General features: G+C 39.3%; 1 protein-coding gene across 9 annotated transcripts in view; it reads right to left on the bottom strand.

Annotated features, from left to right (window-relative positions):
- Window positions 1-24,676, bottom strand: part of hoxb3a (homeobox B3a) — a 44,219-nt gene that overhangs the window by 8,335 nt on the left and 11,208 nt on the right. For 3 of the 9 annotated variants that reach the window (XM_086070480.1, XM_086070487.1, XM_086070517.1), the window contains one exon: window positions 3,323-4,065. In XM_086070480.1, the coding sequence (XP_085926606.1) occupies window positions 3,323-4,065 (743 nt within the window). Of the gene's footprint in view, window positions 1-3,322; window positions 4,066-6,577; window positions 7,006-11,007; window positions 11,072-11,963; window positions 12,306-24,676 lie in introns of those variants that run through there. The other 6 variants (XM_086070503.1, XM_086070510.1, XM_086070533.1 and 3 more) reach the window with 5 other exon arrangements.

The following is a 24,676-nucleotide window of genomic DNA, read 5'->3' as shown; positions in this document are numbered from 1 at the left end:
GCGGACCTGACTGAAAACAGGCGTTGTTTGTGAGAAAGAGTCAACGGAAAGATGATGGCATGCAGACGCTCAAGACACGCCCAGCCTGATGAGACCACGAAAGAGTCAACTGAAAGATGACTAATTCACTAATAAATAGAAGTAGAAATGTTCCTCCTTTGTTCTGTCTTAATCCTTATCCTATTTTCAAAAGGTTTGTACCATTGGAAAGCTTGCTGAACACAGAAACTGACAACATAAAAATGTCAATCATTGTTAGTTAATTTCAAAGTTAAATTAGAGAATGCTGCACACAAAACATGAAGTATGGCAATCAATCTCAGTCCCTTGCCCTGATTGGTAGACAGAGTCGGGGGACAGGAGCCACCAATCAGGGAGGAGCTATCACACAGCCCACACCCAAAAATAAAAAATAAATAAAAAGAAATGGCCATCGTGGACCATAACAGGCATTTATAGTCAATAAAATCAATTAAATTAACATTGGAAGCGATATAATATTTAGAGGATTTCCCGTCGACACATTGTTTATATATGTAAGAGGATTTATTTTCACATTGATATATGTATTTGTGGGAATCTATTTTGTTTCTGATTTGGGAGGACGGAACTACAGTATTGTAAATGAGCGTGATTGGCGGAAGGATACATGAAAAGGAGGGGGAGCGATTGTGACGGTGAAAGAGTGAACTGAAAAGCGGACCTGACTGAAGACAGTCATGATGAGAGTTCGAAAGAGTCAACTGTGATGACGGCATGCGGACGCTCAAGACACGCCCCCAGTAGGTAAAGTATATAGTGCCGGTATGTGCATTGGGCATAACAACATCGGTTTGGTTAAAGACCCCCGAAATGGCACCTACAAAGTGACACGCTACAAAGCACAGTTCAAGCTGCAAGCGATCAGTTATACGGAAGAACATGGAAATCGAGCAGCTGCAAGAGAATTCAAGATCAACGAATCCATGGTTCGCAAGTGGAGGAAGCAGGAAAATAAGCTTCGCCAAGTCAGAGTTTCTGCTGAAACCAGGCAAGGTGGCCCGTGTTGGAAGACCAACTCAAACAATGGATTAATGACCAAAGAACAGCTGGGAGAAGCGTCTAAACAGTCAACATTCGACTGAGTGCACAAAAACTTGCGGAAGAAATAAAGATTCAGCATTTTCAAGGAGGTCAGTCTTGGTGTTTTCGTTTCATGAAACGGCACCAGCTATCCAACGTGGCACAGCAATTTCCGGCTGATTACAGGGAAAAGCTGACAAGCACATCCAGCCCAACCAACATGGACGAGGTGCTGCTGACTTTCGACATCCCGGTGAACCACACTGTCGAGAAGATAAGGACCAGCACGGTAGCGATACGCACAACGGGGCACGAGAATTTTGCGCTTACTGTTGTGCTCGGTTGCCATGCTAATGGACAGAAACTGCCACTGACAGTGGTTTTCAAGAGGAAGACGCTGTCTAAAGAAACATTTGCAGCTGGAGTCATCGACAAAGCCAATCAAAAGGGCTGGATGGACGAGGACAAAATTAAAAAGTGGCTGACTGAGGTGTATGTAAAGAGACCAGATGGCTTTTTCCACACATCACCGCCCCTCCTGATCTGTGACTTCATGTGCGCACATCTCATAGCCGTTGTGAAAAAAACCGGTGCGGCAAATGAACGCGGAGTTTGCTATCATTAGACATATAGGCTTGACCAAAGAACTTTAACCGCTGGACATCGGTGTAAACATGGCGATCAAGGTAAAGTAGTGAGCGGCGTAGGAGCGCTGGATGACCGATGGCGAACACAGCTTTTCCAAGACTGGGAGGCAGCGCCGTGCTAGTTATGCCACAATTTGTCAATGGATTGTGAATGCTTGGGCGAACGTGTCGGTTCGCACTATTGTTCGAGCTTTCGCGAAAGCTAGCATCATTTCTGAGGAGCCGCACGACAACGAGACTGACTCTGACAATGAGACGGAGCCTGCCGTGTTTGATGAAAAACTTTGTTTCGTTTCGGATAGAAAAGATGAGGACTTTGAAGGATTTTTGGATTGATCAAGAGCAATGTGAGTACCTTGTTATAGACTTCAAATACAACTGAACTCACTGTTTACATTGTTACAGTAAATACTTCAAGTACAACCAAACTCAGTTTTGTTACGCTTGCTGCCTTTTTAAAAACAAACTAGCGCTTGCATGTATGTTTAGCATAATAGCATGCTACAATATGTTTTGAGCTTGCGTATGTTTTACCGTGCCTGTGCCTTATACTACGGTGTGCCTTATGGTCGTGAAAATACTGTTTGTCCATTTTTTATTTTTTATTTTATTTTAAATTTTTACATTTTGGGGATGTCTGCATTCAGTTTCATCCCAGAAATATAAAAATACACAAATAAATAAATGTTATTCATTAATCATTCATTAATTTATTAATTAATACAAAAGATGACACCCTCTCTTGATCAGATTTTGATTGTTGTGACATGGTTATACAATATCTGAAATTGTTCAGTCCCATTTCATATTTTTGTCTAGGTGACGTTTATGCTCTGATTAAAAAAATATATAAAAAATATATATAAAAGTTACTCGCTAACTCTGTGCTTACACTATACTTGAGTAGTTTTGAGTAGTTTAACTGACTACTTACTCAAATAATTATTTTGGAGAGCTCCATTTACTTTTAGTCATATTATTCAAAAGTAACAGAACGCTTACTTGAGTACTTTGGCTGAATTCTTAGGTAGGGATGCTGTGCAGGCAGAGCATCCTATCCCCTGATATTGGTTGTCACCACTTGATAACAGTGGCAGTTATTAAGAGACAAAGGCCTTGTTACTTGTTGTGGGCAGCTAAATTGCATCTTGGCCACAAAGACAAACTCCCCTGCAGCAACACAGCTGCAGCAGAAATAATATGAACACAAAGGTTGCCTTAAATTCACATTTAGTTCATTTACATATCATCTAAATGACAATTCTGAATGCAAGAGGGGCCTTGCATTATTTGGGGAATTTGTTGATTGGTATAACGTGGCAGGATTGTTTGTCTTTTCTCAATCAGATTATTGCAAAATGGCAATGCTATATGCTATAAAATAAATATTGTGTTTTTGAAATTATTTTATTAATTTTCTAGATATTTTAGATTAAATAGTTTGTATATATTAATAATGAATCAAAAGGAAATATAGTGATGGAGAAGCAAAGGAAGGAAATTGGGGGGAGCTGTTCCTTTGATGGACTTTTAGAAGTTGGTAAGATTTAATTAAAGTAGAATTTGGTTGCTAGTTTGGCAGAGTGTAAAAAAAAAAGATGGGTAAAACACACCGTTGCCCGAGTTCTTGCTTGGTGAACAGTTTTTCTGCTTGGTTGCCTGGCGGGACTCTTTCATCCAGGGAAAGATCTGCTTGGCCAAAGTTGGGTTGGAGGGCAGCGAAGAGGAAGAAGAGGAGGAAGTGGAGGATGACGTAGAGGAGGAGGAATTTGATGACCTATTGGGGCCTGACTTGGGGACTGACGAGGAACCAGCACTGCCCCCTGGCTGCTGAGCTATGGTACTACCATCACTTGGATTGGGGGCCAATGGCGGAGACACTTGGGAGACAGTGTGGTGCTCACGAGGCAGGGTGGGCCTCATGCAGCTGCCATTTGGCTCCTTGCTTTTGGCTGGCTGCTGCTGCTGCTGCTGCTGCTGCTGCTGCTGCTGCTGCTGCTGCTGCTGCTGCTGCTGCTGCCCACCATTACCACCCAGTGTCTGCAAAGAGCAGGCAGATCGGTGGTAAGAGTCAACATCCAGATGGGTTGCTGACTGGAAGGCTGGCTGATGATGAGACCCTGGGACTTCATAGCCTCCAAAGCCATTGGCAGGTGCGGTTGCTGCCCCCTGCACCTGATAAGACGCATAGCCACCAAAAAGAGTTGAGTTGTCGTAGTATGTTGTCTTCTGCATGTCTGGGAAATGCGACAATGTCTTCTTTAGCTCCGGCCCTTGTTGAGAAACACTGCCGGAAGACCATTTGGCACCAGGGGTCACGTGACGGTGTCTTTCGAATGGCCTCCTGCAATCTGACCTAAAAGGTTAGGAAAAGCAGAAACAAGAAATGAGAGAGATAAATCCATCTTCTGCCACTGAAAGGCGCCATGACATGAATAGAAACCGGCGCTTTTCTTCCCTCACCTCCTGCCCCCCTCTCTTCTGAGCCCGAGCACAGGCTGCAGATGCTCTTGTGGAGGGGGCATGCGGAGGGCAGACCTTTTTCTTCACACACACACACACACGCACGCACACACCCCCACACACACTGTATATAGACTGTGACTGAATGTTGAAATAGGGTGCAAGAGCAGGGAGTAAAATATGGTATTTCTGAAATAACATTGTAATGATATTAGCAAGAAAAATAAATCTAAAAAGTGCATAATTGCCGATTGAATTCAAATAAACAAGTCATGTGCATGTGTATTTTTTAATTCCTTAATATGAGACAAATTATTTGCTAAAGGAGGTATTTCCTTGCATTGTTTTCGTTCTTGCAAGTTCAGGTTTGTTTGTTTTTTAGCTAAATGTATATCCTTACATCTCTGTTGTAATTAATAATAACTGTGACATGTTATGGAATGTCTGAGGCAAATTGGTCACTCTGTGTTCTAACTTCTAACGTGACTAATGCAGGTAGCCTATTTCTGTCAGTGTTGTAGTGTATTCGCGGGCTTGCCTCATGCCTCATTACTGCTAATTTAAAGGCTGTCATTGTTTCCAATTTAACGTAACTTAACGTAAATATATTGACACAACATGGCATGCATTCTTTTTTTGTATTCACACTACATATAATTTTTTTTTTTATTAAAAGAAAAAAGATAAATATCAATGGAGATACTTATCTGTATACGTAGAGATAAACAGGCAGGAGGACGGACGGGCGGATAGATAGATAGATAGATAGATGGATGGATGGATGGATGGATGGATGGATGGATGGATAGATAGATAGATAGATAGATAGATAGATAGATAGATAGATAGATAGATAGATAGATAGATAGATAGATAGATAGATAGATAGATAGATAGATAGATAGATAGATAGATAGATAGATAGATAGCATTCGTTCCTCTCACGTATGCAACTAATATTTTAACTAGAGACGCTGTCTGCCCACGCACGGAACAGGACTGCATGGATTAGTCCTATGTATTTCAAATGCAAATCTTCCTTCATAAAAAAGGCTCAGATGGTAATAGTGATTCGTTTTAGCACATGACAAATGTTCTGTGAAGAAAATATAAATGATTCGTTTTAAAATTATTTATCTACATTGAAACTATACGCAGGGAAGAGTGGTCGAGTCTATATGAATACAAATGAATGAAAAACACAATTCAAGTAAATAATTTTTCATCTGTCTAAACGTCATACATTATTATTATGGTATCATAATAGTTATTATTTGCATTGTTTTATTTATCGGAAATGACACAGTCCAGCTCCTCGCTAGCTCTCAGCACGTCACACGTCCGCCATTTATCTTCCGCTAGACAAGCTGGAATCCTAATTATTTACTCTGAGGAATAGTCGAAAGCAGAGAGGGGGAGACAAAAAAGGGAGCGGGACCATGACAGTGAGGGTAGGAGGAGGACTATGTTATTTAATCATAACTGTTTCACCATTAAAACGGGCCACGTAATGTCTATGCCCCTGACTTGTAAGGGCTATACTGCTTAATATAATCACCAACTTTCTTAGACGTCTCCCCGAATAATGCACTCATCTTGACACAAGCACCCAAACAACAACAAGAGCGAGAGGAAGAGAGGGAGAGGTCAGCCTTGGTGTCCAGTGACTGCTTCATCCTGTGTTATAAAATTAAAAATGGCGCCTGCCGTGTCGCACCATGCCAGCGGGGAGACAGGAAGCCAAATTATTATTATTATTATTATTAATATTATTATTATTAATAATAATAATAATAATAATAATAATAATAATAATAATAATAATAGTATTATTATTATTATTATTATTATTATTGTTGTTGTTTTTGTTGGTGTTGTTGTTGTTGTTGTTGTTGTTTAACAATATAACATAATACAAAACATAACAAAACGGTGGAAGTCCATTAACGGAAACAACAATATAAGCCTGCTCTACGGATCAGTGTTGAATTGACGTGTCCTATAGAAAAGAAAATACACATCATGAATTAACGAATAAATGAAGTTCTATATCAGGGAGCTAGAATCCAGAAGAAGAACTGTTTGAATCAATATTGGTGAAAATGCCAACTACATATAGGCTTATTTCTAAAAATATATATATATATAAAAAAAAAGGAACATAGCAGCTACACATGAAAAGAGAGAGAAAGAAACGGCATGCAGAATAAGGTGGAGGGGGCATTCCTAGGGGGAGGGGGCTACCTATAAAACAGTTTAAAGCATAGTGAACTCTTGTTGAACCGGCATTGAAGTCATACGGGTCATACATAACCGAGCCATGCCCAAAGCGCACTATGCGCAAACACATATATTTCTGCTTTGTTAGAGCTTGTGTGCGTTTAACGCCTTGCCGGCCCTCTTACCTTTCTTAGCACCGGCGGTCCCGGTACAATTCCGAAAGGACCCAGCAAGATCGCATCAAAGATTAGTCGTCACCCGGACATTTCATTAATCAAGTTAAAATATTGAAATGAATGAAGAATCCTGGCGTTTCCCGGTATACTCCTCTATTTTGTACGTGAGCCGCTCCGATGTTTTCTCATCTAGCAGGCGGCTGTTTGTAGCCGCCGCCGCCTCCACGCCGCCACCACCTCCTGGCGCCAGCTGCCGCGGAGGGCGGCAAGCCGGACGCCGTGTGACATGAACGGTCAGCGGATGAAAACGATGGACAAATTCAAGACTTCGATGGTGATGTGGTGGAATATACGGACAGCTATAGGTCTGATAGCCTAACGACAGGCTATTGCTAGCGCACAAGCCTGAACGAGCTTACCGGGAGCCTGCCTGCTGCCTGCTGGAGACCCCAGCCCCAGCCCCCGCCCCCCTCCACTCCACGAGCAGCGCTGCCTGCCTGCTTGCACCGCTCCGGGTTGATAACAATGGCCTCAAATGTCTTTCTCTTTCAGGATCTATCGCTCCTCGGACCACCCAAAACAGCCAAATATAGCTCCGAAGGAACCCAAAAATACGAGACCGTTAATGATCAACAATATTGGGCTTTCGCCTTGGTTTCCTTTCTCCTAGGAATCATGAACGTCTCACTGCATGCATGTTTTTTGGATCTCATGGCTCTTGCTCCAGATAGACGCTTCCAAAAAAGACTAGCATATAGGAATTGCGTTGTATCCTTCATGGACAAAAGCAGAAACAATTCTAGCCTACTACAGTGTTAATACAGTCTCGGCCTGCTTCGCAAAATTATTTACTTGTTTTTTTGTTTTTTTTGTTTTGCTCAGTTCAGAGCGTGTTTGTTTTTTATTGAATCAAAGAACGTGCAGTCCCCAACACTCAGCTTCGCTCACACATAATATTCACACCCTAGCAAATCTGTTTCCAAGAAACAAGTTTTTGACGAGATTATAGCTCCCGTGGAGTCGGATCCATTCAGCGATAATTATACTCTCCTTTCGGTATCCTCCTCTGATTACGACTAAACTTCTACGCACTACACGATAGACAAAAAATATACATTAAATTCACAGTAGGCTATGTTGTATTTATATGCCACTGCAGCAATGTTTCGGATACAGTAGGTTGAATCTAATTTCTACATGTTGTGCAGCGTTGTAATGTGTAATGCTGTGAGGTAGTATGTATGTACTTAGTTTTAGCAGTCATGCGACATAGAATGCAGAAGTCATTATTGTTTAGTTGTGTGTGGCCATTTTTTCGCTAGTTTTGGTGACTTAGAAACAATAAAAGAACATTAGCCTATCCTCTTCCTCTCGTGCCTTTGGAGTGTGCACATCATTCATTTATATTTCTCCAATCATGTTCATCCATCCATCTCATGCTTATTCTGTTCATGGTCACGTGGAGCATCTGACATTGGCCTAAAGGCTATACTACACCCCGGAATGGTCGCCAGTCAATGACAAGGCACATATACAGAGTCATTCACACATCCAGACCGTCACTGAGTGGCGGTGCTGTACTGGCACAAGAAGGAAAAAGAAAAAAATGGCCATGGCATTTTGACTGAGACTGGCCAGCCTCCCCAAACGCACATGCACATTTATGTGCACGTGCACGTGCATGTGTATGCACAATGCACACATAACCAGAACCTTGCTCAACACACTCAAAATACAAGCAGGATCAAGTCTAAGTAAAAGGCAACATTTTGTTTAATTTACTGGATAATGCCATTTTATTTGTCCTTGCTTTGCTTATAGGCTACTTCTATGTCATGCATTTGCAAGCTAACAGCCAAGTGAAGCTGACAATGTTTTGTATACTAATCAATGGCTCATTTATTCAAATCATATCTAAAAATGACAGCAAAAACTCTTCATTCTTCACAATTCTAAACACTGCTTCTTACTAAAAGATATAGTGTGTAATAGTTGACCATTAGATGTAATCAAATAATAGGATATAGCCGAATGCAAACTACGGTAACTCAGTGAGCCCAAACTTTGCAAGACTTCCACCAATATTATTATTTGGCATGAACGAGGGAGCATCTGGGCAAGCGACAGCGACTTGGCAGCCGGGGAGAACCCCGGCAAGTGGCGCCGAAAGACATAGCGAGCTGGAGTTAGCAGCTAACAAAAGCGGCTAGTGGAAGTTAGATGAGCTATAGACTGGATCAAGCGGCAGCCCAAATCACGGGACTCAGACCCCTTGCACTCGGCGGTTGATCCATTGGGCCCGACACTAGCTGCAAGCAGGACTAACTACATTCGCAAATTGCCTCTTGGACATCCGTAGCAGGAAGATGGCAGGAAACATGTCAGTCACTTGTAAGGTGAGGCTCGAGTCATGTCATATAATGATTACTAGGCTTAAGATTATTAAAAATATATATATGTTAATGTTTTTTTTTAGCATATTATTGAAATCAATAGTGGGTTTTTGAAATGAATGAATTATTAGTTCACCACTAGATGGTGCTCATTATTACACAATGTGCCTTTAAGTTTGCTTCCGCTTGTAATTAGGTTCCGGATATGTGCGCATTTGATTTCATGAAATTATGTCTGTGATAAACAATGACTTCTAAGCCATGTTTCCCGGTTATGGCATGAAAATAATGGATAAAATTCACATTGACTGCAAGATTTTATTTCACAGACAGATTCTTATAAACATATGTATTAAGACATGACTTGACCACCTTAGCTATACGTAGCTTTGCCAGTGATTGGTTCAGGTTGCTGTTAATATTGTAAATAGATTAATACTTCCTATTAATCATAGTTCTGTTAAATTAGGCCTCTTAGTCAATAGATAGGTGGCTTGAGCTTGGTCGTTGTGTCGCTGTGACCTTAGCGTCTATCTGCACTCTGGCACACTTGTTTAGTTTATACCAGTTATGTGAGGTAAAATGGAGGATAATTATCATTAAATAGCACTGCATCGGCTCTTAAATACGCCAGCCCATCGGGCATCTGCCCTGAATGCCAGATAGCCAGTCCAGTCTTGCTGAGTGTGGGAACAGCATCAAGAGATAATAAAGTGACCAATATGGTCATTTAAATTTGAGGACATGTTGAGTAGAACAATCAATAAACGTGTAGTTGTAATCTGTTCTTAAATAATACAGCACCAAAATGAGTGAGTTAAAAAACGGAAATAAAAAGGAACATTAGTAGTAGTAGCCTATTATATGTTGCTTTTACTTGTGCAATGTAAGCACAAATTCTCACAGGCTGTAGCATATATACTAGCATCCGTTGCTGAGAGAACCACACAGCCTGCTCAGACTCAGACTCCACTGATGGTCTATTTTCAACTCCCCTCTATTTTATTTTAATTTTATTATATGCACGACGTTTGGATTTACGTAAGATTTCTGAGGTTTTTCGCATGCAAATGCGTGCGCGCAAGCATGTGTGAAAATCTAGACCGAGTTAAAAGCAAATAGCATTCGTTGTTGGCATCTGAAATAAGAGGATGTAGTTCCGTGTAGGTGGAAGAAGGTGGGAGCCGAAAATGTGCCAGTCTGCAAAGTTTTTATTTAACCAAGCCTTTTGTGTAAATTGAAGGATCTGCTAAGACCACGTTACTCATTAACCAAACATAAAATCAGCATTTTTCCACAACGTGCAACAGTGTGGGGGAGAAACGTGCACCCGGAGGGGATTTACTTGTGCACTCTTGTAAAAGCACGCCTTTGATTGCGGAGAATGGTGGTTGATTTTTCTTTTTCTTGGACAATTCAATGTAGTGTAAGTCGCAGTTGCAACATTTCAGGCACACAAGGAGATGCATCGATATGTGTGATCTAACAAACTTTCAAATCGATTGAAAAAAACTATGATTGTTATTGCCCAAATGCAGGGCTTAAATTGGTCTTTCTAGCACAATAAGTCCTTATTTTTAGCCAAATTATTATCCCAGTGGTGAAACATAATTTAGATGGCAGTTACTTCTGGGTTACAATTAGTGTTTTTACAGTATATTCGCAAAGAGCTTGTATGATTCGTCAAATTCCCCTATTGGATTTGCATTCACATTGTCACATTTATGAATTACTACATGACAGTATACATTACCTTAACTATACACACATATATACATTTTAGGAATATTTCTATTATATTGTATATCATTTCCTCACCCGTATCTCGCAATTGTTGTTTGTATTGGCTTTTACATTTAGCCTATGTCAAAAATAAATAAATAAATAAATAAATAGATGAGTCAACAAAAGATAAAATAAAATAAAGACTTTTTAAAAAATAATTTTTTTATAGTCATCCAGTATTTGTAAATCTTGCTGCGAAGGGCTTATATGGTTTACATGCACACATAGAACAAAAACAACAAAATACAGTGTGAAACCTACCGAGAGAGTTTCTTCTATGTCCTGGTGTTTTGATGGAATTGGGCAGCCTCCACAATTCTCCTAACTGGCGTTAGTGGCAGTCAGTGGTAGAATAGTGAGAAAAAAAAAAAGACATGGCATAAGGTCTTGCAAATCCAATAGAGAACAGAAACATCGTGTCGTCTAATGGACAGGTATCCCAATCTTAAACGATTCCCTACTGTCATATCCCGGAATGAAGCAATTTGAGCAGCTATAACATTCACTAAGTAGCCTACTGAAGTGGACTTTATTGATTGTGAACATTGTATCAATTACATGAACAAGCGACGCATGCCCCGTGTTTCAAAAATTTATATCAAAATGTTGGAAACTCCACCATGCATAAAAATCATAGCAATAAATATCTGCCTGTTTACGCTTTATTGCGAAACAAGAACAATAGGCCCCGTAGAAAATATCCTGAACGTGTACGGGACATTGCCAACTAATCCATAAATGTGAAAAGTGAATTGTTACGATGCTACAGGTATATGTAGCCTATTTTAATGCGTTTTGTTAAAAAAAAATAAAAAAATTGTTAATTGTGTTATATTTTGCATCGATAAAACTATACATTTTAAATGGTAAAAATGCGTAACTGTGATTTTAAAATGTAGCAGATATGCATCCACAGATGTCATAATTTCATTTCATGTCCTGTTATCCTCGTTTTTGTACAGCATAATATAGGTTACTGTAGCTACTTGTAGAAACCCTAACCCTGTCCAATCACTTGCAAAAAAATTATCATCTTGTAATACATTTTAAACGAATGATGATTAATTATGCAGTACGCTCCTTGTTGATGTTGCATTGCAGATGTATCAAAGTGATGAAATAAAATCGCGGCTATACTGTGCCTCTATATTTGCACTCCTCACAGCTTTCCCAAAAGTGATAAATTAAATAACAAAAATCAAAACGGCTCTCCCTACCTTCAGGGTACCATGAGCTATAGGCCTACTACCACTTCTGCAAGTCCCTATTTCCACCTTAAGTTACAGTATAGCCTATTTATTATTTCCGCCCACGCACATCTCTGGCTGTCGTCCATCCCCATCGCATCATCAGCCAGGCTTTTCTCAGTCTCTGCACACTTTGCACGTCGAGTACGCCGCCAATTTTGAGATACGGAATAAGCAGTGAGAGTGGACAACTCCAAAGTAGTCCAGAGAATGATAGAGGCCCGACTATAGCCAGCTTTAGCATGTAGGCTGACACAAAGGAAGGAGGCCGCTTCCGCACCCACAGAGCAGCTTGAGCCAACATTTCAGCAAAATAGGAGACCAAGGAATTTGGATGCCTGTTCAAATAAAACTTTAGCTTTTGTTCCTACGTAATTTTATTTACCAATGTGCCATTTTATTTATATTTTAGCAAGCCTTTCTTAATGATTCTCTTTAAATTTCATCCGTGGCGTAATCACTTTTCTCATAATAAAAAACATTGAATACGTTTTTTTTAAGTTGCTCTATATGTAAAAAGTTGCTTTAAAATGTATTTACAATAGCGTTTTTATAAAATATATATACATTTTTTACTTTTTATTACTAAAACATCTACCACTTTAGCTATTCACAAATGGGTACTCCTGCAAGCCTCTCGCCAATAGTTTTCAGATTGGATTTGGTTGGAATTTAATTTCCTGCCCTCTGTCTGTGGATGTGACGTCATGTGCGCATCGTGTACGTGAAGAAGGGAGTTTTTGTTCTAGTCGTTTGTGTTGTGTACATGTTTGCATTCAGTCTTCTCCCCTATTTTGTATATTGATTATTATGTGAATAAATAATTTAAAAATATGTGTGCAGTTTCACTTGTCGGCCTACAGGTGGAAGTAATGATTCGAAATTCAATTTTCTGCGTCCAGCAGCTTTCAGAATATCTTGGCTTGAATTTAATTATTTTTCCTTAATTTCCTATATTTTCTTCAATTTCGCAAAGATCAATCCCTATACACCGTGATTAACCATTAACCATACCTACTATAGTTAAGTCAGTATTGAAAGTTTTTTTTCTCTCAAAAGCAACATTTCAAATCAAGTCCATTTAAAAATTGTGTGAAAATGTAATGAGGGTGAACAGTCATGCAGCGTTACCACCACACACAGACACTGACACACTAAAAGGGAAGTGACGACAAGCCCTGTATTGTGATACACTTCATCTCCTTCCTTCTTCCTCTCACAGCTAGACGACACACAAGCAAGTTTCAACACTGCTTTTCAAAAGTCATGTGCACTACAAATGGAGTGTGCTCCTGGTCACTCTGTCAGTTTGTTCCACTACAATTTTGATTGTAAATTAAAGATGAGTCGTTTTTTTGCTCTTCCATTGGTTTGTTATTGCAGTCTCTCCATTATATCTGATATTTGTGATTACTAGAGAGACATGGCAAATTTGAAAATAATTGCTCGCAATATATGGACTTTTTGTGAAATTATGCTTTAACAAAAAACTAAATTTGGAGGTCACTATAGTGATCGGGGTACTTGTGTCTCAACAAATCTAAGTGATGCAGTCAACACATACTGCTTTTAAAAAACTAGCCTGTGAATTGGTGCTCGTTTAAGAAAATGGCATCTATCACACTCGACTTCACTAACACCTCACACAACAGTTACAGTGCCCAATGTGGATGTAAAAACATCATTTTACATTGAACCTTACACTGAGCAATCAGTTTACTACCATGTCAAACTACTTTTGCCGTAGACGGTGCACAACGGACGGTGTATTACCAACAATCCTGGGCTAGATATTCATGCCATCAGCACCTTCCCTTGAGGGGGAGTTAATCTTTATCAGAGATGCTAATCTTTAACCACAAACTCAAAAGAAGCCCTGACATCAGGGGAGATGGAGGGAAAGAGATAGAGAAAGATAGAAAGAATGAGTGTGTTGGGGGTTTAAGGAGGAGGTCAGGGTGTGGGGGATAAACATGTCTTTATACTTGCAGAACATGTAAGTGTCTGATTCACCAGTCATGTCAAGAAGACACAATAAAAGAAACTGCTACAAGATTTTTGTTAGGTCTACCTGTCTATTGTATTCACCGCAGTTTTTTTGTATTCTGTCCATTTATTGTCACTGTTTAGACAGAAGTGTCCAAAATCATGATCAAGACCTACAGAGCTATAAATTGTAACTTATATGCCACACTTGCACATATAGGAGCCCTTAAAATGTAACAACGGTTGAACTTGTGACCCCTTCACACATGGAAGCACATTACTGAAATCTGAGGATGGACAAAGGGAAGACAAGAGTGGGGTGCAAGTTGACAGTAAACAATCTTTTCAAGCCATCATAAATCATTGTAGAGCTATAGATCTTTTTTTCCCTTACACCTGGCTGCCAGGTCCCATTTAATACCACATGCATGTTCTCTCACTTCCTCTCTCTCTCTTATTCTTTCTTTCTCACCCTGAGAGAGAGAGAGAGAGAGAGAGAGAGAGAGAGAGAGAGAGAGAGAGAGAGAGAGAGAGAGAGAGAGAGAGAGAGAGAGAGAGAGAGAGAGAGAGAGAGAGAGAGAGAGAATGGTGAGGCTGCAGGCCCCATACCATCCTGGGGCATCTGTCTTCAGAAGGATTCACTGACACGCATAGAGGGAACCGTTTTTGTCCACTAGTGGCGCGTACAAGTGGGGACGCTCAATGGGCATCTCAGCGAGATCCAGAGAACACTTCTGGCACGCAGCACACTTCTGCAGGTTACAGCGCATGGGATCCGCACTCTTCGGAAACACACATCGGCAAAAAAATGACTGAGCATGCAAAACGCACATGCACCACTTACCTGGATTTACCTTTGGCGAGGTGGTTGATTTCCTTGGATCGCGTCTACTCTGAAGACAATTTAAAAAAAAAAGAGAGAGCACGGTGTTCTCTTTTGGGAAAGCGTGGATGGATTATTCAGTGCGTATTTCAAGGCTCACGCTGCTGGCTGGCATTGCTATTATTCCTGATCGCTCACAGGCAGATGTGGTTTGCTAAATATGGGCCCCTTTTTCTGCTCCCCTGAAAAAAAAGCGCGCAGTCGCTCTCTCTGTGTTCTCTTCCTGCACTGCGCTGCAGGGATATAACCTATCTCGCTTCTTATTACCAGAGCGTTTGTGCACCAACAATTAGACAACATGTGATTAAGACTGTCTAAATAAAACGATTACGCAAACGTTATACATCCTGCAATTTTTTCTGACAATATCGTCCGCTATTGGCCATTGCATAGGCTATAGGCCTATACATCAAATTCTCACTAATCTGTTTCTCTCCCTTCACATTTTCTGTGGTGGTTTAGACCCATGGTTCACACTTTGCTTGTATGTGCAAGGATGACTGAGTGAAGTGTTCCTAAACCAAGCAGTCAACTGAGAGCCAATAGGTGCAAGCAGTCGGGGAGAAGGAAGGGGATTCAGGTTACTGTCCCTGTCCAATAGGACAATCTGGTTGAGGTGGGCCGGGGGTCAGTGAGGTTCGTTTTGACCTGCCAGTCTGTCTTGCCAGCACGCGACTCAAATGTTGGTTATTAAATGGCGTCAAACCGAGAGCAACCACAGTGGAGCCAAGGAGGGGGGGAAAGAGCAGAGATTTGCACTTTGAGGAAATTGTTGGCGTGTTCTTCAAATGTGCACTTAAAATAGCACCTTCAGCGTAAAAAATCAAACAAGTCAAAAACGTTTCCGACCAGGGCCAAGACAAAAATAACGGGAAAGAAAAATGTAAAATTAACGACCAAAGGGATCTTATGCTATACTCTCACATACGCGATTGGCCAACAATTATTACCATCAACGTTGTATATTCACTTTGTAGTAACGCTGACGTTAATGAGTTGTGCATGCTGCTTGCGGAATAGGACCAAATTCGACTACTGGGAGACAAAGGTAAAATAGGAACGGAAACGTGCCCGCTTGATTTTTTTTTCAGTCCGTCTGCCTTTGTATGTTTTGTGTGTTATCTTTTTAGCGTCTCTCCCACGCGTATAGACTTGCCCCCGCGGCCAGAGGAAAAGAACAGACACAACGAGAGGGCGACGAAGAAGAAGAAGAAGAACAGAAACAACAACAACAACAACAACAACAACAACAATAATAATAATAATAATAATAATAATAATAATAATAATAATAATAATAATAATAATAATAATAATAATAATAATAATAATAATAATAATAATAATAATTATTATTATTATTACTATTATTATTATTATTATAATTATAATAGATCAAATGCAGAGGTAGGTGATTAAAAAGAACAAAAATAAACTAATGCAGAGTTTAACCAATTTTAAAGTAATTTGGCATACAACAATTTACTGACCCCTGTTGTCACCTGATGTATGTTTAACTGTTGCAAAGTCTGATTGCTCTATACCGTTTTTTCTTCTTCTTTTTTTTGTATCGTCTTACTTTTTATACTTCCATGTTATTTTGTGCACAATTTTATGTGTTGTACTTTTGCTTAAACTAACCACGAATATGCTATATTTTTCATTAATTATTTTTCGTTCAGTGTCAAATAATCAGATTATACTGTCTGTGTATATTATTATTATCATTATTATTCAAAATATTCGTTAATTTCCGGACTCACGTGCTGGGTCCACCAAACAATACACTTTCATTTTGGTAATCATGAGATATTATTAATGAAATGAATAGTGTCGTTTTCATCAAATCTGTTTGTCCAATCATTTGGATATTCCAGACCTTGGACCACAAATAAGAAAATATAAATCAACGTATCAAATGTTTTGTATCATATATCTTCCATGCAAGTATAAAGGAAAGTTTTGTCCTAAAGCATTTTGTAAAGCGACTATTTAATTTCCGTCGCTGTTTCCATTGTATTTCACGGCAACCTGCTTGTGAGTTGTGGATTTGAAGAGTTGTGAATGGTGATTGACCTTTTTGAGTTGATAAGCCCCTTAGTGTTTAGTGGTGGTTGAAGTTTCTTCAAATATTTGAACTATTTTACTATCTTTCCAGACCAAACACACTTAAAAAAGTGGACACATGCCGATGGATAAGATAAGACAAGTGAGCTGCTGTCGCTTTCTCTGCTGTGCTTATCTTAAAATGAAATTTGGCATGCGCTACATTTGAAAATATAAAGAAATTTTAAAAAAAATGCATCTTTTACCATTTCATATAACAATAATTAACACTGTCATGTATAGCAAAAAAATGTAATATTGCATGCGCAAAAGGAACACTGTCTCTTCACAAATGAGGTGGGTTGGCAACAGGAGGAATATACATTTTCCAAAACTGCGTCTTACTCCCATTGCCATCAATATGTGACGGGAAATTGCGGATCAACTCTAATTTGGCTAGACCAAGGTTCAGACAATGGAATAGTTGGGAGGGGCTGGGATGTTTGGAAAAAAATCGGTTAGAAATGCTATCATTAAGCAACTGCAGTCATTATTATTATTATTGTTTGTTTACTAACGTGTTGTATTACAAATATGCATTTAAGAAATTATTATTAGCCTACTGTGGAATAAAATAAAATAACTTATGCAACCCGTTTTGTGGAAATGTTGTTTGATTCTCTGCAGCCAAGGGGAGAGCAAGGATAATTACAATCATCTTACTCAACATTTACTTAAATAAATCCACACATGAACATAAACACGGACTGCTCCTATGCATTCTGTTTTGCTTTTGTACATTCAAATATTTGATTGGGGGTGAAGGGTTTGAGCAAAGTCAGAGTCACGGAGTACTGACATGAATAATAGATACCAGCCTCCTGAACAATTTGGGAGTAAACAATCAAAAAAGGGACGATATATATATATTTTTTGTCGATCTTTAATTTTGACTAAAACAACATTGCATCGGTCTCCAAATACATATAATGTATAATTTCATTAAAATTGGCTATTAATGCACTTTGCAGTAACTTAGACTCGCTCACAATACCTAGCTAGATGGATGAAATACTCTCGGTGAGCTTTCATGGCAGCCGGGGCCCTCCACTGTTTGTCAGATTTTCAGTTAATTGCTCACCGCAGAAATGTAACACCCGGAGCTACAGCTCCCAAGAAAAAGCTAATGCTTTGAACGAATCAAGTGCATATGAAAAAGGCATGGGGTGCGTGTGGAGGCATGGAGAAAATGAACGCAAGAAGGAGATCTGAGCGAGGAGCCAATTTCCTCTGGTCTCCAGTGTATCATCGCTCCATCGGCCGTCATTTCCTCCACGCCATCTCTTCGCGACTTCTAGCATGCAACGCCATAAACAACAGCACTCCCTCACAAACACATAACGGCAGGCGCGGCCGCACGCTGACACCCAGCCTCACTATAAATCAAGGGAAGTAGCTGGCTGCTGGCTGACAGAGAGAGAAACCAGAGGGAGGGAGGGAGAGGGAGAGAGACCAAGAGGGGAAATGAGAGATTGGAAGGAGGGATGGCCAGAGAGAGGAATGCAGAGGCAGCCAGGAAGTGATGGGAGGAAGATGGAGAAGAATATAAAAGTACTTCTTAAGATATAAACAGCCATCGGCTAACATTGATTTCATACTGTACGAAATGGCTTATGGTGGCGATTATGATTATGGGTAATAGGAGATGTGTAAACAACACGACAGCAAACATGCACAATGAGGAAAAACATCACTATTGTTATTTGGGGGGATATTTACCAAGGTGTTTAAAAAAGCGTATAAGCCAGTGAGATGGATGCAGTGCAGCGTTGAAGGAGCGTACCTTCCCCCCCACGCAGGTCCTCCTTCTTCCGCAATACTCAAGCTGTGTCCACAACGACCCGCAAGACGCACACCCGTCCAAATTTGTTATATTGCAGCCTTCTCTCTCTCTCTCTCTCTCTCTCTCTCTCTCTCTCTCTCTCTCTCTCTCTCTCTCTCTCTCTCTCTCTCTCTCTCTCTCTCTCTCTCTCTCTCTCTCTCTCTCTCTTTCTCTCTCTCTCTGCTTTGGTGTGTGGGGGTGTCGCGTTTCCCCCATTTTTTGTTGGAAAGGATAGTTTAATTTTCCACGACACTAACATGCAGCAGGCGAGACACCTTTTCTTGGCATTATATCTTTGACAGATAGATTCTGCAACCTCTGCAATTGTGACATGCTATAGCGGAGCCGGTGCCGTTTCGCATTTATTGTGCTGCTTGACATAAAAAATGGAAAATACAAACAATAATTGGGCATTTGTGATCACATATCAGTGGGGGTAAAGAAACGGGTGGGCCAAGGAATAAAAAATGTTGTAGGATACTATTGCTCTTAAAAATAGCCGCACTTTGTTTTTATTACACTTCAACGTCTTCCCACATATAGTAGCCGAGTGGAAGAGGAAGTCCTTAAATCGCTCTGTCTTAATTATTGTAAAAAGTCGAAAATTGAATAGTTTGTCACGTTGCTATTGTTTATCTTCGTGTTTTTCACAATACATCCAGAGGTTACAAAATGTCACAAACACTCCATCTACTATCATGAGGAGTTATTAAATTTGTAAAAAATCAAATAAATAAATCTGTGGCTGCATGTCTTGTCGTTAGAATACATCTCCCTCGTGTGGACAAAATTACAAATGCTTTATATACATTTTCAAGTAATCGATATATAAGCCGTAGAGACAGTGGACTGCAGGCAAAATTTAAGGGCAAAGTAGCAGTTATATACAAATGCTTGTGTTTATCAAAAAGATGGTCGCAGAATAACAAAGAGACAACAGGGAAACAACAATCCCCCCGTCGCGTGGACACGCAGAGCAGCAATAATAGAGGCGAGAATCAATTTGGCCCTCGTGTTCTGATGGTTCCAGGGTTCTCATGCATGCAACATTGGAGCATGGAAGACATGCTAACCTTGCTGCTTCAAGACAGTAATTGTTCAAGGTCAAACAAGAGAACTGAGCTCACCAATAAACTTATGCCAACCAAGTTAAATATAAATGTGAACAAGTTTGTTGCAACAATTTTACATTATGGAACGGGGGAAACATAAAAAAAATTGTGCAATTACAAAAAAAATACATATTATGATTAAATGAATTATCGTTTATATTAATCCTTTAATTAAAGACGCACAAAGCGCAATATGGCACTTTTCTGTTCTGCCCACAAGAAGATTGAAATCAAACATTTGCAGTGATGATGATGGCGCCTGTAATGATGGCCATAAATTACAGCACTCGGAGTGAGAAAAACAGCTCAGATAAGCATGCAGCAGAAGAACCTGCAAGGCCTGACAACAGTTATACGAATTAGCTGTGCAAATCTACCGCGTAGCCTCATTGAAAACGCAACCTACACAACATCAATCCAAAAAATACAACGTTAAAAACCAAAATCATCTTCCTTGGCTGAAAGAATCAAGTAGCCTGCTAAAAAGTAATATAAATACGTTGTTGTTGTATGTTCATACGCATCTCCGATAATAAATCCAAAATAAAAAAAAGTATTTGGTTTTAATATAACCACTGAACATGAACAAACGCCAGTATTGGAAGTGATATTTTAACGTTAAGAATCATGCGGTCTCGTGGAGTAGGCCTACGTGATGGATTAAGACATGGTTCAGTCTTCCCTCTCGTTAACCATTCATCAGTTTTTTAGTAAATAGAGAAAAACTGACTGAAAAAGTATTTTTGTTACAATGAAGAATGACGGAAATGAATTATTCCCCAAGACGCTTATTTGATTTATGATGACGTAACCAATATTATTATTATTATTATTATTATTATTATTATTATTATTATTATTATTATTATTATTATTATTATTATTAATATTATTATTATTATTATTATTAATATTAATATTATTAATCCACAATGAAGACGACATGAATAGAGACATACTTCTTTTTTTTTAACTGCCGTTCGTAAATCCGTCTCGAGTCACAACTGCCTTTTAAAAGAGGCTATATAACAGAGCGCCATCCGTGAAGTCTTCCCATGTCCGGTTTCATGAACTGTGTGTGGTAGATTTATGAGAAGAACCTCCGGAGTAGGTCAGTTCAACATGATACACTAACACTATATACACAATATAGCTTAATTGAACATATAGACCTGTAGGCATGAACATCGTTGTCAAATGAAAAGGCACACTATGGTGCTGAGTTTTCCCTGCAATTTCAACTGTCAGTTATACGTTTTAGTGACCACATTTGATTCAACTATTTACTAAACTGATTTATCATTACAGATTTTCCGAAATATCGGGTAATGGGTGGCATAAAGCATTATAGTGCACTGAATGCAGGGAAATGTTAATATCATCCACACACAGATGTTTTCACAGTGACCCATGAGCCCACTTTTCATCCATTTTCTGTAGCCTGCCTCTTATTTCGCTACAGTCACGGGCGAGCTGGCGCCAACCATACACCAAATTGGTCGCCTATCAATTGCAGGGTACATATAGACAAACCAGCATTTGCACCCACATTGTGGAGGAGTCTTCAATTTCGTGCATGTTTTTGGAAAACATGCATGGCAAATTGCAGGCAGGGTGGCCGCAAAGCTGAAATGTTAATTGCAAGACAATTCTGCCTTTCACTTAGAAAATCACAATGTATTTACTTTTCATTTTATCTCCAACAAGTCCTCCAGCACAATACAACCCTATTGGTCGTTTTCCCATGCACGAAAATACCACCAAATAGAGCGTAATAGATGCCACGATCACAAGATGTATATACGTTCTGCGCATGCTCCTTCTTGACGTCAATTCATTGTCATTTTTGGGAATTCATCGTCACTTCTGGGATGGCATACTAATGGTCGGGGTTAGTATTAGGCTTTCAGTGATGTTGTAGGTTCACATGGGACACTAATTGTTGAGGATAGGAAGGGGCTAGTTGTAGTATGGTTGACGTTACAAAACATTTAGCGAACACCAAATAAATTACTGTCCTGTTAGCTCAGCCAGGAAGATGCCCATCTTCCGACCAGACGACCTGTGTTCCTGTACCAGTACCAGTAGCAGTAACAATTTTTTGCTATTTACATGGCCGATAGGGGTCGCTAAACTACAATACGTAACACTTGGTCATAATTTGGCACATTTCAAAACGACCTATGTGGTCGTATTAATTGTTGTTGTTTTTTGTGAGGCTATTTGTATTTATTACAAATAATATGCATTGGCAAGTTATAGCATGTAACGAGCAACTTTTTTATTTAAATTATTTTATCAAACTGTTTTTGAGTTCCTTTCTAAATCCACAAAATGACAGCCACACATAACAAATCCCGTATGGGCTAACCAATTATGTGTTTGTTTTTTTAAATGGGGATTGCAAGTAATTAAAGGTCACTCACATAATTTCATATTGAATTTGGTTTCATGTTTAAATAAATAGTAATGAAGCCTATACTGTTCAACAAATGTGTATAGAGTCAAATTATACATGTAATTTGATTGGCTACATAATTTTGTTTTGATATTAGCTCAAATACTCTTGGTTACTTTGCTCCTCTCTCATTCCATCATGAAATGGTTGCCATATATATATATATATATATATATATATCCAGACGACCTCCTCCTGCTGTCTACAGCCTTCCGTGACCTCCGAAAGGCTCCTTGCCCTCCATATATTTGTTGGCCAACACTGCTGCAACCATGGGGGCTAAACAACAGTGCTGGCAATTTGTCCAGCAATTAGCAAATTAGCATACCGTGGTGAGACTTCCCCGCCCATAAGGAATATCTGTAACTGTCATCACTGCATACAGTTTGTTTAGGTTTATGATGACCATGAATTCTACACTTAAGCACACACATTTAGAAGCACCTTTCCTGCTTGTGATATTTATTTATAGTAGGCTAGACACTGATCCCTTATTGAACAATACAATTATGTTTCTTATTAATGGTTGTAGTTTGTTTTGAATTCAAAGGGCATTACATTATACTGAAAAGTGCAATGGTGAACTGGTGAACCAACAAAGCCAATAGCTTCTGTGCTAAGCTCCTGCGGAAACATTCCTCCATCAGCTGTTTGTAACCTTCCAAGAGCTCTATGGCAGCAGCAGACATTTAGAGAGCAAAGAAGCTTGAGCACAAACCCCAGGTCAGTAAGAGCACGTCTACATGCCCCACCCTTGTGTTTTCATGCCTTTACGATGTGCTAATCAAACACTGTGGAAACATAATAAACACATGACAACCTGCAAGCATGTGGCTGGAAACAATACACTGTATAAGGTTGAAATATATTCCATATGTTTGTTTGTAGACTTTTATGTGTGTGACTCATACATGTTCACTTAGACCTTTAAGTCTAAATGGATGTAACACGTCTCAAGACTTGCTCATGTTTTTAGTAAACATCACAATAGATTTACAATTAGAACAAAAAGTGACAAAAAAAAGTGACCAAAATTGCCTTCAATATAATCTGTAGTGCAAACCACCATCAACTTGCTTTTAAAACTGCATGGCCAAAAGGTTTGGCTGCCTTTTTCCAGTGTAAAAGTACATTAAAAATATATACTGAGAAGTTACGACTTCTTTATAAATGAAAACTCATTGTTTTTCAAACCATCCATTTCATACATTGCACACATATTCAGAACCTTGCTCAACACACTCATAATACAAGCAGGATCGAGTCTAAGTAAGAAGCAGCATTTTGCTGAGCTTAATTTACTAGATAATACCAATACAATTTTCTTAGCAGTTGCTTTGCTTATAGTGTACTCCTATCTCGCGCATTTGCTAGTAAACAGCCGATTAGAGTCGACACCGCTTTGCATACTGTGATTAATGGCCCATTCATTCAAATCATCTAAAAAGCACATTGACACAGAAATCACTTAATTCTTCACAATTGTAAATGATCTGTTACGAACTTTGTAGAAAATAGTAATTGCGATTAATTAGTTAAAAAAAAAATGTATGTATTAAAAAACGACCAACGTCACTTCTTGAAACTGACGTAGTCACTCTGCCACCGTGCACTGTATTATTATTATTTTTTAATAGGCCATTTAACATAAGACATGCTAATACATTTATGGAAGCACTTTAATGAATAATAAAGGAGGACTTGTTGACTGCAATAATAATCATGAAATAATGAATAAAAGTGCAAAATGAATACAATGAAAATAAATACAACATAGTAAAGGTGTATATATATGTATATAACCTAAAATAGACTAGTATGTAGTGCGTGGGGGTTTATTGTGTGCGCCCTAAACAGGATAAGCATTTGAACAGTTTAACTGTTGAGCAGTAAACAAAACACTAAACAGTGTGTTTTTTAAGTGCAACATCAGAAAGCAACCTGCCTATGGCATAATACACACAACAGTAGGGGCGTATTTTTAATTAGAAAGACAGTTGTGGTATAAATATTGTTGTTCGTGTCTGGGGTGCAGGCTTCTTGGGGCCCAAAATGTATGCTGACATTTAATCCACACTTCCTTTGGCTGTGAGTTATCAAAATGTTCACACAATACAGACATTTTCATTGTCTTAGGATTCGGCATCTTCTTTGTCATCAGGCTAGGGGCTTTTGTTTGGAAGTTTGTTTGTTTGTGTTTGCCTAGGCATGCTGTAAAAAAGGAGACCAGTACAAGGTTGTAACACTTTTTAAAAACAGTTACAACCCTCCCCATCCCTCGCAGCCATTAAGAAGCGAACCATTTTAAGCATTTAG

This window comes from Leptonotus elevatus, chromosome 1 (assembly GCF_054856555.1).
Source record: "Leptonotus elevatus isolate MCC_2025b chromosome 1, RoL_Lele_1.0, whole genome shotgun sequence".
In the NCBI taxonomy this organism is placed as follows: domain Eukaryota; kingdom Metazoa; phylum Chordata; class Actinopteri; order Syngnathiformes; family Syngnathidae; genus Leptonotus; species Leptonotus elevatus.
This window is presented reverse-complemented; position numbering and strand designations above follow the sequence as displayed.